Raw genomic sequence first — 13,292 nt, 5'->3', positions numbered from 1 at the left:
CCAGCTCAGTCAAAGCACTCAGTGAGAATCAGTGATTTCTGATTTTCCTATGCATATTTCTGCAGCATTTCTTTATATTTGTGAATAACAGAGATGTATACTTGTGGTTATAATTAATAATCATTTGATTGACCATGTTTTGATTTTTAATTTCAAGATTTCTCTCAAAATACCTTGGAAGGTCTTCAAACACATTTTGTAAGCAATATATCATTACATATCGCCTAATAATATAAAATATTTAAATGCAATGTTTTTCAAGTTTGGGTAAGGAATGTGTTATTTATGTGCAAAATTTACAGAGTAATTCATGCCGTTTATTTATGATCAAATTGATCTGCAATTGATTTGAGAGTCAGAAAAAATATTTTTCTCTTTTAGGAATTTATGTCAAAGCCTTAATTATGCACCACATATTTTATCTCCCTGAAATTGTATGACTCTATGGATTTCTGTGTGCCACTACCCTCTCTGTGTCACTTCATAAGCAGAACCAGAGCATAAAAGACTTCTTCCCCTCCTTAATCAAGGTCAAGAGCATTTTCCAGCAGCCTTTTGAGAATAAGAGCTGGAAGAGTGCCAGTTCTCTCTCTGCCAATCATTCTCACATATAGATAAATAGCAGGATTTTTTGACCTCCTGACCTTTAGCAGATCAATAAACTATTGGTTTTTAACACACTTCACTGCATTATCTATTAATATTTGTATTTTGTTTTGGCCCCCCACCCCTCCACCTCCTCCTAGCAGGGTGATAAATAGTTTCAAATAACAGATGGTGCCGGAGGGAGAGACAAAGCGGGGAAATCTGGTTGCAATTATCCTCAATTACGCTCATTGTTATTTTGAGCTAATTATTGTTATTGTCACTTTTGTTTGTGTGTCTTGCGGCGCTGGGCTGCAAAAAGGCAAGGCCTAAGACAATAGGGAGCAGGAATATGATGCTATGACAAAAAATGCCTTTTTATAATGGAGCCTGTAACCGACTGATGTAAATAAAAGTCAGAACCGATTTAACAAACGTTTGCACTCACTGATGTTCTAATGAAAGCAATTTAGATTGAAATTAGTACATTTTTTTACTTTATTTTGTAATATGTAAGATAATTGATTATTTTTTTTATGCAAAAATGTGATAATAATGAACAACATCATGTGAAGCAATGTGGAAAAAGATTATCTGCTGCATATACTGCCAATGCTGTGCAAAAGTTTTGAGTCGTTCTTTATTTTTCTTTTTCTTATTTGCAAGAAGGCAGATTTCTCTCCCACGCCTACTGAAGCTCTACTAAGAAGAAATACTAATATAAGTAAGTTTATGACCAAATAAGTAAACAGTGACAATCTTGATTAAATTCTAAGATTTTTCAGGGATTTATTGATCTCTCAGAAGTCTAATAAAACCGACTTTGCAGATTTAATTTGAGCTATGCTAAACTAAGGCTAGTCTGTGAGGGAATGGAAAAAGAAAGGGATGAATTCAAAGTCTGAGAACCGACTATTGCTCCATTACCGTTTACCACCAGAAGCTTTAAGGACTTAACTGGAAGTAGTGTCCTAGTTCACATACTTCAGGCTGTTTATTCTCAGGAACCAACTTGTGGTTTTCATCAAATATTTCCACCAAATAAAGGGATAGTTGATGGTCATGGAACCATGTGACACGCTAAAAGAGAGTTAAACAAATATGACGTAACAAAAGGTGCTAGTTGAAAGAGTACTGCCTCCTGACAGGAGATGTCAAGAGGCCTGAGGAACCAATCAGAGGCAGACGTGGTGTAACGTGAGTGACATAAATATAGTCAGCTTTTTAGTTATTATTTCAGAAAGTCAGCTACATAGACAAAGAGGTAATTTTGGTCACATCTAAATGTCTAAGTGACTTGAAGAAAAAAACTTACTAGGTGACAGGTAAAATCTGTTGGACCTCAGAAAATGTAAAGAGCAAAGATACACCATGATAGTCATTTAAAAACACCTTAACTTTTTCATTTATTTTCTCTGGTAAAGTTAGACGTTTGTCATCAACCATTACCTCAATAACAACATGGCTACCATGTGGCAAAAGCTGTGGTCACCAATTATTTACTTACAATTTATTAACGCTTTGGCTTGCATTTGATCAGGTCTGACAACACACTGCAGTGTTTCAGTGCATGAAATGTTAAGAAAGAAAACATTGTTTATCGCTCGTTATCCTGCTTGTTATCCTAACAACTGCCAATTCCCATGAGTTTCCAACTTGCAGCTGGAATATTGTTAAATTAGGTGTGATGTCATTTCCAGATCCACGTTTCAACCTTAGAGGTTGACACATTATGAGCAGTCAGTAAGGATCATCTTTGTGGCTGTGAGTGCTTACTAACTCTAAGAGTTCAGATATATCAGTTAATTTGCTTCATATTTAAATTGCAAATGCTCAATGCTAAAAAAAAATATTCAGAGTACCAATAAAGACATGAGAGCATAAGGATAATGCATCTCTCAGGTCCTATGTAATGATAGATTTTGATAGATTTTGATAGATTTTTGATAGATTTTCTTTCTTAATTAAAGACTTTCAGATATTGTCAAGTTGTAATAACAACTGAGAAAAGTTTGAAGAACTTCTCATTTTGTTAAGGTCGTTGCTTGCATTCGGTTGCTTATATTTTATTGTAAGATTCAGTATTTATTAATGCAAAGATTCCAGGGGAATTGATATTTAATATCTGAATGGGAGATGCCCCCTCCTGAAGAGTCGCTGAGGTCTTTGCTTTGCTCCAGCAGACACAGCTCCCTTATGATGAAAAAATACTGTTGTGTGGGCAGTTTTGGAGATTGTGGTGCGGGCATGGGTTTCACTTCATAACCACTTTTTTTTTTTTTATCAGATTAAAGACCGAGTTTCTGGCCATTAGAGGAGGACAGGGGAGCTTCGTGTGGCTGCATGATGCAGACTTGACTCCACTCTCGTCTTTGTTTGGGGGCGTCTCCTCTCCTCCTGTTCCCCTCCTCTGGTATTCCCTTCCCTTTCTATTCCACTCCCACCTCTCTCTCTCTCTCTCGCTCTCTCTCTCTTTATCTCTCTCCTGGGGCGGTAGAAGCGCCCCCCTTGTTTGGTTCTCAGAGAGAGGGGTCCTTTGGGAAGAGTCACAGAGCGATTTCCTCAGAGCTAGTGAGGAGTTGCGAGAGCGCAGGAGTAAGCCCTGATCCGGACATCACCCACGCCACGGCACGTCCCGCGGACCGCAGAGCTGCAGGCAGATAGGAAAGAAGAGACTGAAAGATGAAGAAAGAAGTGTCAGACAATGATGACATCTGATCTCCTTTTCTTCCTCCCTGACAGCTCTAACTGTGGATCTCTGCGAGACTGGATTGACTTCTTTCGGGTCAATCCGGTCCCCGTCGTTCTTTGAAGCGATTTAATACCTCTTTATAAATGTTGGGACAAGTTGGATCTCAGTATTCTTGTAAGATTTGCGCTCAGCTTTAGTTTCCAAATCCCTGCTCAGAACAGGAGGCAAAGGGAATAAAGAGCAGCCGGGAGCGCACCCACGTTGTCCGAGTGACGGATCCACTGCAGAACAAGTGCGCAGCTGGGGTGGATAAGGAACGGGCTTTCGGAGGTTTTGTTCATGTTCGGGATCCAGGAGAGCATCCAGAGAAGCGGCAGCGGTCTGAAGGAAGAGCCGCTGGGAGGCATGAACGTCCGGAGCTGGATGCAGGGAGGCGGCGTGCTGGACGCCAACACGGCCGCTCAAAGGTGAGCTCTGCCCCGCTGAAGGAGGGCGCTTCCACGCCTCGGTCCGAGGACAGGCTCCGGAGAGATGGAAACCACGCGTGCTTTCTCCGTGACGATAGTCTCCGAAGAGAGGCTGCTGGATTTATAGACAGCGGAGAGACTTTTGGGGATGAAGACACTTATCCAGATTGACGTTAGGCTACAGCACAGGCTCACTTTTCTAAACCCTCAGCGGCAACACGTGCTAATGTTGATTTTTACGCACTTCTAGTTCATGTCCAGTGAGCGTAAAATCATCATGGAACCAGGATACATATACTACATAATCATAAATATTATAAAGGTTGAGAAATGACAAGACTGCTCTTTTAAGTCAGTCTAATGACCACATTATATATATATATATATATATATATATATATATATATATATATATATATATATATATATATATATATATATATATATATAATTTTTATTTACTTATTTATTTATTATAATACCCATACTCCTATGAGACCAGTCTTTATGTCTCGTATTGCCTAATGTGAGTAATTAGGCAATATATATATTTTTAAAACGCACAACAGCTGCTTTGGAGCATTTTTCGGTGTTTCTTATTTATTACTATTATTTTTGTCTTCTTTTTTTCTTTTGCATTTTTTTTTTCTTTTGCACAGTAATCCTTTTAGCCATTAAAAAGGAAAACAACCAAACGAAACAAAACGCCCGCCTCTGTCTTGCCTGTGTGTCCGCAGTGGAGTGGGTCTGGCCCGGGCTCACTTTGAGAAGCAGCCGCCCTCCAACCTGCGGAAGTCCAACTTCTTCCACTTCGTCCTGGCTCTGTACGACCGACAGGGCCAGCCGGTGGAGATCGAGAGGACCAACTTCGTAGACTTCATCGAGAAAGAGAAGGTGAGTGGCAGCACTCGTGGAAATCTGTCGCATCAAATGAAACATGATTTAATTTACCAAAGGCCTGATTTATTTCAGCTTAAGAATTTAAGGATTATTATTATTGTTATTATTATTATTAATATTATTATTATTATTAACAACGATAATAATCAGAATTTGATTTTGAAAAAGGCCGAAATAAACGACACACATTGTAAAAAAACAACAACAACAAAAATATTCTTGAATGTTTCCATTAAATTTCCAACTCAGTGTTCGTTTTAAATTATTTTTAATTTATGGTTCTGTTGAACATAACCACTTGTTTTATATAAACAAGAGCGCAGCGAGCACCTCATCAATTATGCCATCGCAATGCAGCGGCCGAACCAAGTGTCGGATTTATTGTCCCCCCTCCAAACAGAACCGGTAATTACAGAGGAATTAAAAATCCACAATAACACTGTGAGCCAAATTACAAGGCTGCGCTCCTTTAATACATCAACAGTGAACATAATTCACTCTGTTATTTAATATATATGGCTGAACTCCCTCAGTCTGGTCTTTCCTACATGCGCAAAGCTTTTCTTTTTTAAAAATAAATCTCAGTAACAACTTAAGAGTTTGTTGTGTGTGTGTGTTTAAGGAGTCGAGCGGGGAGAAGACCAATAACGGGATTCATTACCGACTTCAGCTTCTCTACAGTAACGGTGAGTGGTCGCATTATTTTCGATCAGTTAGAGCAGATCAGCATCATAGCCTGCCGTTATCAAATGTGCACACAGGCGTCGTTTTAAACTGTTTCCACATTCCGGGAGGAAACGTTGCAGAGGAGCATCAGGCGGCCACAGCTTGTTTCTGTCACACAGACTCAGGAGAGTTTCAGGAGTTTCATGAGACCTATTAGTCAAATTTCAGTGCAGCTGTTGCGAGCGATTTGGAGCAGCTTTGTGGCTTTATCACTGTCACTGTCCCTAAATTAGGCTTTCCAGTTTGGAGTCGTGTTTGAGTTCCAGTAGGACTATTTTACACTGTAAAAAAAAAAGCACGGCTACAATGTGAGGCCTGCACTTGTTGACAGCTTGAGATCAGATGTTAGTAGTTGTCTGCTAATTTACTATCTCCGTTGTTCATTGTTTTATGTTTTTTTGTGTATTTACGGCAGATTGATGTGAAGATTTATGGGCCAAAATGTTGGAAGTTGAGAGCTGAACCAAACTAGTCTGACTGAGTCTCCGTTTAGCTGGAATCCTTTTGAAAGGACCTCAAAAACATTTACTGCTAATTTTATTAACTGATCTGATATTCTCACACATATAAGAAGATAAAGTAAAAATAATAATCCAAACCATAATTTGAGTACATCCTTTCGAGGGGGAAAATAATGTTGTGTTGAGAAGGAATTATTTTTACTAAATGCACAATTAATAGTAACTTTCATAATAAAATATATACAACAGAAGCACTGGAAGATTTTGTAAATGAATGAATTTTATTTTAATAAATTGTATTTTAATAGTGACGATACAGTTTAAAGTGTAGTTTAATGACATAGAAAGCAACTGATGTGCTGTACAAAGAGCTTTTAAATATTGCTTTGTCTGTTTACTTTATCTTATTTTTTAATCTATCAAACTACTAATAGGTGATTCATAAGTTGCTTACCTGGAGCAGATATGATGTGACAGAGGTCCATCATAATCTTACCACCATGGAGGATAGAAAAAAATCTCCAAAGCTTTCTGTTAGAGATTTGCAGCAAAAAGTGGCGTCTTGGGGCCAATGAGTCTCCATAGCAACCATTAGCTGCTGGTTAGATGCCAACAGGTGGTTTTGGAGGCATGCTGTCCTACCATCACAAATGTAGAGTTTGCTAAAGGAACTTTAAAGTGAGCTGACTGATTATTAGATGGGAATAAGACTGAGCTTTTCAGCAACACACAAACATTCCAAGTTTGTGTGACTTGGAAAAAAAAGGATGAACAGTTAAACAGCATCTGATATCCATTATTAGGTATGATTTGTGATGCTGTAAACCCCTTTTTTCAAAAACCCTAGGAATCCTGTTAGAGTACACAAAATCTTTGAAATACCAGAACATTTTCAATAAAAAAAAGGAATGGGACATCTTCTGGTTTTGCAGCAGCATAATGATCTAAAATGCATACGCTAATCAGAACAGAAATGATTCACTAATAACCAAGAGCATGTTCTGGCATGGCTCAAACCTAAATCTAATCAAAAATATCATGACTGACCTGAGAGCACATCCATGACTTTGGATGATCTAGACATTATCCAAATGTGAATAGTCAAAGTCCCCCTCTTTTAATGCTCTGACCATGTGGAACTAAGAGCTGTTCGACTGGGGAGATCGGTCTTTAGAAACTAATGAAACACACCGGTAACTACTGAATTTGTTTTTTTTTTAAAGTTCTAAATAGGACTTTTTTCTCCTCTAAATTTTTTTTCCTCAAAAAAAAAGAACAAAAAACTTTAGATTTTTCTAAAATTTTAGTTTCAGTAAATGTTTGGTTAAATTTTAAGGTGCCAAAACATCTATATGTTTTAATGGAGACAGATGTTTTGTAATAAAACAAGGTTATTCGTAGTTCATTGTTGCAGCTTAGTTCCTTTTGAGGGAGAAAATACATAATAATTTACACACTGTGTTACAACTACTTGTAGATGAAACAAAATGTTGCAGAAAAAACATTTCTGTTGCTATTTATTTAATTTTAATATTTATCTAATGGACATGCTTTTATTTAAAATCGATGTAAACTTTCTGATCTATGTTCTCTCTCTTCCTCTGCTTCCTGGCAGGCATCAGAACAGAGCAGGACTTCTACGTCCGACTTATAGACTCCATGACTAAACAGGTAAACACCCTCGCACTCCCAGCAGTCTGTCACCTCTCCTGTTACTTCGCTGACATTAAGCCGCTCCACAGATCCTCCGCCCTCATGCATTGTAGCTGCACACACAGAATGATGAGCGTTTGTGTGTGCGAGATTCAACGGGTGGGTGTTTCCACAGTGTGAATGTGGGAGATGGTGGCACACACACACGCACACGCACACACACGCTGCATGGCTCCAGGCATTTTTTTCTTTGCCTGTGCTTCTCTCGCTGTGATTAGAGCAAAGAGGCAGCGAGCGGGTGTTGAGGAACAGGAACGGGAGTCTGCTGCTCACAGTGGGAAGTGGGAAGATGTAACAGCACCTCTGGGATTTGGTCTACCTGGTGGCAAGCATTGTCTGATCGGATCCAATTTGTGCTTAATGTTTTTGTTTATGTGTACATTAATGAGTTAGAAAAGACATTTTGCAGATAAAGTTCAAAATGTCTCAAATTACTTAAATTATGTTATTTAAATAGTTCAACTCACGCATTGTTTTTGGTGAAGCTGAAAGTGAGAGTTGGCCGTTAGTTGTGTGGGGAGCCAAGAGCCGATGCCATGCACTGAATACTCGTTAATGTGGCTCCAGGCTCTGACAGAGTCTCACATTACTGCTGCCACACTGCACTGCGTACTGTGTGTGTGTGTGTGTGTATGTGTGTGAGACTGGAAGGCCTGCAGGACCACACGGCTTCAACAATAACACGCTTTACCTCAACCTCAATCTCTGTGGGGTGATCACCAGTTACACACAGTGGGACCCTCCTCCCACACAAACACATGGTCAGCGACGTGTAAACATGTAAGAACAATGGATATCAGTGCTTCGAATTAGAGAGAAAGAAATAGTTTTCAACTAATTCAACGTTGCAATACATCATGGAGTACCGTGCTGCTTAAAAGTCTTGTCTACATTTTTTAAAAAATATTTTGCTTCTAAGGAGTTAGATTTTGGACTACATGTTGGAACTGCTAGTAGCAATTTTGCCTTGCAGCAAGAAAGTCCTGGGTTTGAATCCCTGCCTGGGGTCTTCTCTTCTCTCTGGATTTATGCCGCACTCCCTATACAAGACAGTACTTTTTATTGTATTTGTTAAAATTGTGCTTCAGTGGAACCTATAGTGATTTGCTAAAAACCATTAATAAATACAAAGAATGTGCAGGTTTTATAAAAAGTACCACCTCAAGAAATGTTATATAATGTAGGTGTGCCTAGAAAACTGAGGCCCTGAGGAGTCATCGAGATTAGATTATCTCAATTATCTCCACCTTTGTAGAATTATCACTGCCTTCATGTGGTGAAGGTGTTGCTGATGTTTTTGGTCCTTGCTAGCGTCTCCTGTGGCTAATTGGTGTTAGTGGAGGGGGAAGATTAAGCAGGATGAAGGAAGCACATTTCTTAGACTTGCCTGCCCGTAACATGGAGGAACCCCCTTCTGAAGGGGGACCCAGCAGTTTGAATCACTTTAAGAGCTCACACAAAACTATTTCTTTGAAAGTGGAAGAGAAAAATTAGGGGCTTTTTAAAGCTTATTACAAATCCTCCATCAGAACGGAACAGTGGTTTTGAGGTGCTTATCCACATATCCATCCCACATGTAATGATGCCTATCAATCTTAAACATTTTTGACAATCTTAAAAAAAACATTTAAGATTGGTAAAATCCAGATAAAATCCCAGTAGAGTTTTGATAAACATCACATATTTTTCATTTGTGACGGTAGGACACAGGATGGCTTTTTGCTGGGATGGTTCCCAAAACGGCCAGTTTGGACATTAATTATGCTTATTGAGACTTGGTGTAAAGAGACCACTTGTTGCTGCAATTTAATGGAACTGTAAGTTTTTAAAGTTTTTTTTAACCTCGTTTACAATCCTTCTCACTGTGTATAAAGAAAATGGAGTGTCTTTGACTGAGTTCACATTGCGGCCTGAAGTGACCCAAATGATTATTTTTTCCTTTTTTGCCTTAATGCGATCTGTATCTGAGTTTTTCACAACAGTCTGAACAACACAGATCGAATTTCTTCGACCCAGGATACTTACATATGTGGTTCAAAATCTGACACGTATCTGATCTTTTCAAATGTGCCCTGAGTCTTAATGGCCAGGTTGCATTCATCCCATTCGTCCCTGAACGTCCCTGATCCTTGACAAGCGTCACTATTCTGCGTCCTGATACGCGTAAGCGGGAAGAAAAACAACAACCATGGCGGACTGTAATGAGGATTAAGTTGTTAATGTGCTGGCTCCGGTCGGACATCAACTTCAAAACCGTAAGATACGCTCCACTATTAGCATCTATGTTTACTTCCGCAAACACTGAGCATTTCTTCTTCTTTTTATGACAAAACACTGAGCACGCTCTCGGTGTGTGACGCTATTGCGCCCTCTACTTCGCATGCGGGACACTTTTAGCTTGTTTGCGTTTCACATACAAGTCGCATATATTTGGAAGGATGAACGACCGTGCCAAAAAAAACAAAACAATCGGGATTCAGCATTAAGGCCTGCAATGTGAACGTGGCCAAAATGTAATGGCTATATCGCTACGTTAAGTCTATGTAGCCATTGCATTAAGTAAGCAAGAAAATGTTACTTACTTTGAGTGAAGTTCCTAGAAACTCTGGTAAGCCTGAAATTTAAATATAAATTAAATAATGTTTAAATTTATTTCAAAGCAACTAGTTAGTTTTTAAAAGCAATTGTTTTGTTATGTCGGATTTAGTTTTCTCACTGAATGAATGTTCTGAAACAAATGTGTGATTATGCAACAACGTGTATGGAAGAGCACCTTCTGTCCACTTTCAAGTAAGATTTAGGATGTGTCATGCTGTGGGCCTGAGAAACTTGTTAAAGGAAGTTCTTCTTTTAAATGGGTGAGCTGTGGATTTATTTGAAGTAAGTTTTGGCTGTTCTCAGTGAACAGGAGTCAGTGTATTGTTTCAGTCGTTCGTGTGCGTCTCTCTGTTTGGGTTCGTTAAATTCCCAGCATTAGATGAATAGGACGATAACAGGTGGTGGAACCAAAACAGCCGTGTGGTTGGCTTAGTTGCTTAGTGATGTCATGGCTGCTGTCTTTCTAGCCACACACACAGTTGTTCCTCAGCACCGTTGTCCTGCCAAGCAGAGAAAAATGAAGCCAACAGTGGTACTGATGTGTGTTGATCTTCTCACTGAGGTAACATTAAAGGCAAAACGTCGCCTCGCTTGTCACAATTGTGTACAGATTCTTTTTTCACACTTTTTATCTGGATTTTCACAATGCAAGAGGAAACAAGTGAAATTTGATTGTTTTAAACTTTTGAAGCAGAAAAGTCAGTTCAGTTTGGATTTGATTTGGACACATCTGCTTATATCTCCTGGATTACTTATCATTTTAATTAGCATTAACAAAATTAATTGTACTGAACTAAAGTTAAAACTCCAAAAATAAAAATTTCCAATACCAGTCAGTTTAGACAACAGTGACCTAAAATAATTTTACAGTCTGCATTCATATGGATCCTTTTAACTGTACTGAATTCATATACCACTTTATTTTTCACTTTCTATGCTGTATAACAGCATGAAAGTGGAAAATAAAGTGTTACACAGAAATTTAGATATTAGAGACAAGGCAGACACTAATAATTGTAATAATGAGAAAGGGAAGCAAAATCCAGCCTCATTTCTGAGACAAGCATCACAGGTCCAACTCCTCCATCCCACTGTCTGTTGTGATAGCTTTTCAGAGAGGACCTGTTAATCTCTGTGGTCTAGACATGGCTACAGTAGTAGCATACCTCTTGCATATTTTAAACAGCATTAAAGTCTAGAAATAGCCAGAGATGAGCGAGGATAAGAGGGAAACAGTTGCAACGAGGCATAATACGCTCCCTGAAGCTGAATGAACGGCATAGATCAGTAGGGATTTAAATGCTGAGGGCAAGTGCTGGAAATATTACTTACTTTGAATTGGAGAGTGAACCTTTGGGACGTCGTTTCAGATGGCGTAAAAGAGGAGAGCCTGAGTGAAAGATGACACTTAATCATAGAAAGCGGCTGCTATGCATAGAGATGCTACTATGGTAAAAGCTTACAGAGACTTGCAAAAAGTATTCATACCCCCTGAACTGTTCAACTTTTTACAGAGAAAGTAACAGATAGTTGTGAAATGAAAGAAAACTAATAACCAATTTTCACAAATTTTTGTAAATAAAAATCTGAAAGGTGTGGTGTGCATTTGTATTCGGCCACTTTTACTCTGATACTCCCGAGATCAACCAGTGCAACTAAACAACGTTAAAAGTATCTCAGTATATATGTCCAGCTTTTATGTAAAATGAAGAACCTCTTGACACGATGATGATTATTTGTTCAGTCTCCAAACCTGGTTGAGAGAGAGTCAGAAAGAAGATAATGTTCAAAGAAAGTCAAAAGAAGTTTTATTACCTGGTCAGATCACACAAAACTTGCAAAACACAAAATTTAGATAAAAATTCTTGTGTTAAAATAATCAGAGTCCAAGAGCTGAATATTTATATTTACAGACATTCCCCATCCAACCTGAATGAGCTTGATTTGATTTGCACAACTCAGTGAGATGGTTGAAGCTTGAGATGATCTCTTGTTACCTAACCCTGTTTTAAACTTCTGGAAGCTTTACCCGTGACTTGTCTGCTGTGTTTCCTGGTCTCCATGAAGCTTTTTGTTCACTTATGTTCTCTAACAAACCTTCGGAGCAGCTGTATTTATACTGTGATTAAATTACACCCAGGAGGAATCTGTTTACAACAAATGTCTTGATTTCGACAGGCAGTTGGTTGTATTAGATTTTGTTCAGGGATAAATCCGTGTATAACAGACTGAAAAAAGATTTAATGTTCAAAACAGTTTTTCCTTTTCTTTCTTTTACCAGTTATGCACAGGTTTGTGTTCTGTGCATTATAAAATTCCAAGAAAACTTGTTGAGGTTTGTGGTTTAATTTGAGATTTTTGCTTTCAGATGTTACTTGGCACTGTTGTTCATTAAAATACTTGTGAGTCACTTTGAGTTTTTCAGTTCTGACATACCAAAAGAGTAAAGCCAACTCTAATGCTTGGCACTTAAATTAAACTATTTTTTCTGGATGCCTACCTGCTATGTGTATTAGTGCTGACATTGAGAACAGATTGCTGTAAATTGATGACAGGCAGGCCTCTTCATGTTTAAAAGCGTCATATGGTGCTCGTTGATTACCGCCTTGTCCCCCAGAATACAACGTCTGTCACTGCAGGCCCTGCTGGATCGCTGACTTATGGATCATGCTGACAATAACACAGGAAGAAGTGTGTTTCCCTGCCTAATGGATCCCTGTTTAAAAACCACATATGCAAAACTACTTCTGACGAGCAGCTGAAATGCAGTGAAAAAGTCCTGGTGAAGTAGAGAGAAAGAGAAGAAGGAAAAACCCAATGAATCGGAGGGGAAGAGCAGTGGGAGCAAGAGGTGACAAAGTCTTGACCAGAAGTAAATCTGTTAAGGGGATTCAGAAAGAAATGACAAGTAAAATATTTTAATGTGGTTGTTTTTTTGTGTGAAGAAAGACTTAGTGGAAAATTTAGACCTTGGTTTTGTACAATTTGCCCTTTAGTTTCCCCAGGATAATAAGGGAAATTGTTCCTCTCCTTGAACACACATTTGAGCCTCACATATTTAAGCCGGATTCCTATTTCAAACGTAATGTCTTAAAAAGTTTGGGGTTACACAGTGTCACATCAAAGCCAGCTATGGAAGTAATGCAGTGC

The 13,292-nt window shown here is 38.7% G+C and overlaps 1 protein-coding gene across 2 annotated transcripts in view; it reads left to right on the top strand.

The window, feature by feature from the left end:
* The first annotated feature begins 3,616 nt into the window (after nt 1-3,616).
* LOC116728442 (transcription factor COE1-A-like) overlaps nt 3,617-13,292 on the top strand; it is a 100,007-nt gene continuing 90,331 nt past the window's right edge. For both annotated transcript variants that reach the window (XM_032576564.1, XM_032576563.1), the window contains exons 1-4: nt 3,617-3,744; nt 4,482-4,638; nt 5,267-5,330; nt 7,447-7,502. In XM_032576564.1, the coding sequence (XP_032432455.1) occupies nt 3,617-3,744; nt 4,482-4,638; nt 5,267-5,330; nt 7,447-7,502 (405 nt within the window). The remainder of the gene's footprint in view (nt 3,745-4,481; nt 4,639-5,266; nt 5,331-7,446; nt 7,503-13,292) is intronic.

This window comes from Xiphophorus hellerii, chromosome 11 (genome assembly GCF_003331165.1).
Source record: "Xiphophorus hellerii strain 12219 chromosome 11, Xiphophorus_hellerii-4.1, whole genome shotgun sequence".
In the NCBI taxonomy this organism is placed as follows: Eukaryota; Metazoa; Chordata; class Actinopteri; order Cyprinodontiformes; family Poeciliidae; genus Xiphophorus; species Xiphophorus hellerii.
Note: the sequence above shows the minus strand (reverse complement) of the source record. Positions and strands in the feature narration are given on the sequence as shown.